This window comes from Chrysemys picta, unplaced genomic scaffold, assembly GCF_011386835.1.
Source record: "Chrysemys picta bellii isolate R12L10 unplaced genomic scaffold, ASM1138683v2 scaf3182, whole genome shotgun sequence".
Taxonomy (NCBI): domain Eukaryota; kingdom Metazoa; phylum Chordata; order Testudines; family Emydidae; genus Chrysemys; species Chrysemys picta.
The window spans coordinates 1-5,178 of record NW_027055884.1 but is presented as its reverse complement, the minus strand read 5'-3'; the positions used below and the strand labels follow the sequence as shown (position 1 = coordinate 5,178).

The following is a 5,178-nucleotide window of genomic DNA, read 5'->3' as shown; positions in this document are numbered from 1 at the left end:
AGAGGTCAGGACTGAAGGAGCAGGAAGGGTGTATGTGGGATGGAGAGACATTGACAGAGCTGCAGGGGGTGGGAATAGGTTATAGAGCACCTGCCCATATAATGAATTTTGTCTGTGGCATCAATCCCTCCTTTCAAATACAAAAGATTTACTCCAGTTATTTAAAGACACATCTCTGCTCCCAGTCTGAGGGTGTCAGAAATGAGGGTGCAGGGGTGACAAGGGAGGCAGCAATGCAAATTAAAAATGCTCCTCGTGGCTTTATTGGATCCCGCTGGCAAAATAGGAAACATTACAAATAACTGGCTTCATGTGCCAAGGCCAACCGGAAACGCATGGAGATATTCACAGATGCATGTTCCTGCTGATCCTTTATTCCATGCACTGAGCTGCCCTGGAAAAGGTGGTAGGAACATGGGAGGAAGGAAAGACAGAAAAGCTGCATTTATCCCCCAGGCAAGGGGCTCCTTTAAAGGAAGTGGAAAAAACAGAGGCAAAGTGCTTTTAAGGGGAGGGATGCGGGGGAGCAAGAAGGGACTAGAGAATGCTCCATCGTGCGTCGGCTGATGAAACTTTCCAACCTCTTATGTACGACTGGCAGAGTCGTCCCAGCCACAGGCATCCTGGATTGCTGCAGGAGTTCAGTCAATGGGTGATGTGGAGCTGGCCTAGCCGCAGCATTTGGTGGGCTGCAGCGTGCTAGTCTCCAGAGAAGACCAAGTGCCTGCCCTGGAGTAGTCACAGGAGACAATTCAGGCAGAAGCAAAAGGGCAGATCAGTTAGGGTTACCATATTTTGTGCCTCCAAATGGAGGACACCCCCAGGAGCCCCAGCCCCGCCCCCAGCCCCGCCCCCGCCCCCGCCCCAACTCCGCCCCCTCCCGAAGTCTCCGCCCCCTCCCCTGCTTCCGCGAAATTTGAGTCGGGAAGCCTGTAGCAGGTAAGGGGTGGTGTGGGGGGAGGAGGCGCGGCCCAGGCTGGCCCCATGGAGGCGGCCAGCCTGGGTCGGCTCGGGCCCTGGGGTGCCGGCCCCGGCCCACCACCCCCGGCCCGCCCAGCACTGCCGGCCCGGCGCACCCCCCGGCCCCGCGGCCCCCCCCGGCTCGCAGACCCCCCGGCCCAGCAGACCCCGCGGCCCAGCGGACCCCCCCCGGCTCCCGGCCCCCGCGGACCCCGCGGCCCAGCGGACCCCCCCGGCTCCCGGCCCCGCGGACCTCCCGGCCCAGCGGACCCCGCGGCCCAGCGGACCCCCCGGCTCCCGGCCCCGCGGGCCCGGACTGGCCCCCGGCCCCCCCGGCTCGCGGCCCCGCGGACCCCCCGGCCCAGCGGACCTCCCGGCCCCGCGGCCCCCCCGGCTCCCGGCCCCGCGGACCTCCCGGCCCCGCGGCCCCCCCGGCTCGCGGCCCCGCGGCCCAGCGGAGCCCCCGGCCCCCCCGGCTCGCGGCCCCGCGGCCCAGCGGAGCCCCCGGCCCCCCCGGCTCGCGGCCCCGCGGGCCCGGACTGGCCCCCGGCCCTGCGGACCCCCCGGCTCGCGGCCCAGCGGACCTCCCGGCCCCGCGGCCCCCCCGGCTCGCGGCCCCGCGGACCCCCCGACCCCGCGGCCCAGCGGACCCTCCCGGCCCAGCGGCCCCCGCGGCCCCCCCCGGCTCCCGGCCCCGCGGCCCAGCGGAGCCCCCGGCCCCCCCGGCTCGCGGCCCTGCGGGCCCGGACTGGCCCCCGGCCCCGCGGACACCCCGGCTCGCGGCCCAGCGGACCTCCCGGCCCCGCGGACCCCGCGGCCCAGCGGAGCCCCCGGCTCGCGGCCCCACGGACCCCCCGGACCGGCACCGCGCCCCCGGCTCCCCGCCCGGCCCCGCGCCCACCCCGGCCCGGCACCGCGCGCCCGGCCGGGCTCGGCACCATGCCCCCGGCCCCGCGGCCCCGGCCAAAGAGCCCTCCCGATTTTCCCGGACATGCCCGGCTTTTGGGGATTTCCCCCCGGACGGGGATTTGAGCCCCCAAAAGCCGGACATGTCCGGGAAAATCCGGACGTATGGTAACCCTAAGGATCAGCTCCCTGCAGCTGTTCAGGAACACAACCACCACCAAAGGGCTGGGCAGGGGATTTCAGGGTCTTTCACTGTTAAAGTAGCCTCCAGCCGGCAGGCCTGGGTATTCTCCGGAGACGTGTGTGTTACACAGTGGCACGGCCCATGGGTTTGGACGCCTTTGTTATGGGAACTCCGAACTGAAGCTGGTATCAAGGTGGAGATCTCGTTAGCAGATGCAGAAGCCACCAAGCTCCCATCCACCATTGCTCTGGGGACGGATCCTGCGGTGGGGCTCCTGGAAGCACAAGGGCTTGTGGGCAGGATGGAGGAGGGGCAGGTAGGAGGCTCCACAGCAAGAGAGCTGGAGGGGGGCGCGGGGGAGGCAGTAGCCAGGAAGAGTGGGAAGAGCAATTGTCAGTTTCAGCTGCAGGGGTTTGAGAAGGGAGGAGAGCCCAGTCCAACCTCTGCCCAGGCGGTGTCTGCGGCTGTGTGCAGCGAGGGGCTTCCCCAGCGGAGGAACCGCACCCACCAGACTCTCTGATGAGCTGCAGAGCAATCAGCCGGCTCCTTCCACGCTCGCTGCCGTCCTCCCGGCTCCTCAGCTGAGAGTTTTCATCATGGCGTGGGCCTGTCTCAGCTCTGAAAGTGGAAGAGGAGACGCAAACAGCCAATGGGGGCAGAGCGACCTGGATCTCAGCAGGGGGCGCTGCAGCCAGTTCCCAATTCACCGGTCACAGCAGGGCAGAGAATAACCTCTGTGCTGTGAGCAGGAACAGAGAAATGATACGACATGGAGACAGCCAATCTCTGCCCCGGCCAGGAGGGAGAGCAGCGGGGACACAGGAGAGGAAGCACCAGCTGGCAGGGCGAGCGATTTCAAGTTGCCCTTCTGCCATCTACTCACCTGTCAGTAAGACCCGGAACTTCTCTGCCGACACAGTCATAGCAAAGGGCTCCGTCACGCCACGGTCCCCGTCTCGCACGGTGAACTTCAGGTGCACAAGGGGCTCATTGACCGTCTGGAGCTCACTGGAGCTGAGCGTGTGATCCACCCTCCAGGACACAGAGTCCAGACGGTTCACTGAGGACAGAGGCAGAGCCAGTCTCAGGTTTGCGCTGTCAGTGTAAAACACTCTCTCTATGCACAAGCTGGCGATATGGATTTAGGAAGCATTTTTCAAAAGCATTAAGCGGCTCCACCCACCCCTGACATGCAGCCACCTCTGGTGTGTGCAACACAGCAACTGTCTTTACTGGCCCACAGTGACAATGTAAGACATTACAGGAAGGAAATGTCTCCAGTTGAAACAACAAGGGAGTTTAGGTCAGTGGAGTGGAGCCCTCTGAGATGGGGTGTGGCTGGGATAACGCAGCTAACACCCCTCGTTGCGAAGATTCCCATGAGTCCAAGTGGTTAGCACCGCCTCAGCTCTGTCTCTCTTTATGGCCAAGATAACGCAGAAAGCAGAGCACCACCTAGTGCATCACCTGCACCACTCCCTGCTGCATTTGGATTGTCCCGGAGGTGAACTAACCTGACCAGATCCTAACCTGTCGGGCTGACAAGGTCACAGCCCAAGGGGGTCAGACAACAGGGTTCTGGTCCCAGCTCCTGGTCATCCCCTCAGTTGCTGCTGAAAACCCATCTGCCCTCAGCAAACTCTGATCCTATCCCACAGCCCTCAGGAGCAAGTTCTTCCCAGGAAGTCCCAGAGGAGAATGGCTGGGAAAGTCCTATTGAACTTCCATCCATGGACACAGGGGAACAGCTAGAGGGGTGGGGGCAGTGGGTGCCAGCCTGTACCCCTGCTGAAGGACCATCTCCCATACGCTGCCTGAAGCAGTGTCAGGTTTGCACAGCCAGAGGGGGAACACTTACATCTCAGGCTGCGTGTCCTCAGGCTGTCCTGCAGGGGGCTCTGTTTCTCCTCATAGGACCGGCACAATCCTGTGGCATGTTCTACAAAATAAGGAGACCAAGAAACCACCCACCAAAGAGCATCAGACCGGTTCCTGCACAACATGACTCTGGTTCCAACAGGCTCAGAAGGGACCCTGGCTGCAAACTGCTGAGCTGGCCTGTTTAGCAGGGGGACTCTAGCAGGATGCTGACACTGGGGCACACGTGGGATAACGGGGGGACGATGGTACCGTAGGGCATTTCAGTCAGAAGATGGCTCAGCTACTGCTCTGAAGTCTTTCCTGCTAGTTGACACAGCGAGTTCTAACTTCTCGCTGATGGGAGAGTGCGGGGGACACACAACCCAGCAGCGATCGCCTCCTCCCCCAGAGAGCCAACGTACTGAACTCCACACAGTGCTGGAGCAAGAGTGGAAGGATACAGTTATCCAGGGTTACAGCCTGGTGCATGAGGTAGACAGACTCTGCTCCGCTCCCCAGCGCCCTCCTCTGGCTGACGTCGCACAAGACAGTCGGGCTGCTGCTACTGACCCCAAGGCTCCCCAGTGTGCTACAGCCCTCTCCGAGGGACCCATCCCCTGGCACTTCCCCTACCTTTGGGCAGCCCCAGCTGTTGCAGCTCGCTGGACAGAGAGTCACTGTCTACGCTGTGTTTGGCTGCACTGGAGAGGATGAAGCTGAGCACGGCAATAGTGGCCTTCACGTCCCCGGACTCTGGAGAGAGGAGGAGAAACCTTTGGGACTCTGTATGGCAGCAGGGCTCTTCCCTGCAGGGAGGCAGCTTTGACAGACCCATACAATTGACATAGGATCCAATAGCCCTTGACTTGGCCTGTCCTTTGCAGTTCATCATCTGCAAGAGACTAGAGAGGGGGCACGGACAGACGCCACCTCGCACTGGGCCACGAGGGGCAGCAGGGAAACAGGCAGAAAGAGCTGGGCTCATTGTCACCAACCTGGGTAAGAAGTAGCGATGGGCAGGGGACTGTGTGTGTGTTGGGGAGGGGAAGTCAATGCAACCGACGGGTCAAAACAGGTTAGGGTTTAAACAAGCCTGGGACAGGCAGGGGTTAAGTCTAACTAGAATCAATTGATGCTAGGGATCCAAATACTAATAATGGCCAAGGGCCAGAGGAGTAAGGGCCTGTCTAAGCAAACACTTAGCTCATGGCAAGCTGGGGTGTAAAGCTACCCTGCCCTAGCCAGCTGCGCACTGTCCGTTAAGACTC

At 62.4% G+C, this 5,178-nt stretch overlaps 1 protein-coding gene across 1 annotated transcript; it reads right to left on the bottom strand.

Moving 5' to 3' along the window:
* Positions 1-234: 234 nt before the first annotated feature.
* Positions 235-5,170, bottom strand: LOC101945073 (COMM domain-containing protein 4). The gene is made up of 4 exons (XM_008175698.4): positions 4,544-5,170; positions 3,909-3,989; positions 2,934-3,110; positions 235-2,668 (listed from the first exon to the last, which is right to left on the bottom strand). Exons 1-4 carry the CDS (start codon positions 4,893-4,895, stop codon positions 2,628-2,630), a joined length of 651 nt encoding a protein of 216 aa, XP_008173920.2. The 5' UTR covers positions 4,896-5,170; the 3' UTR covers positions 235-2,627.
* Between the last annotated feature and the right edge of the window lie 8 nt (positions 5,171-5,178).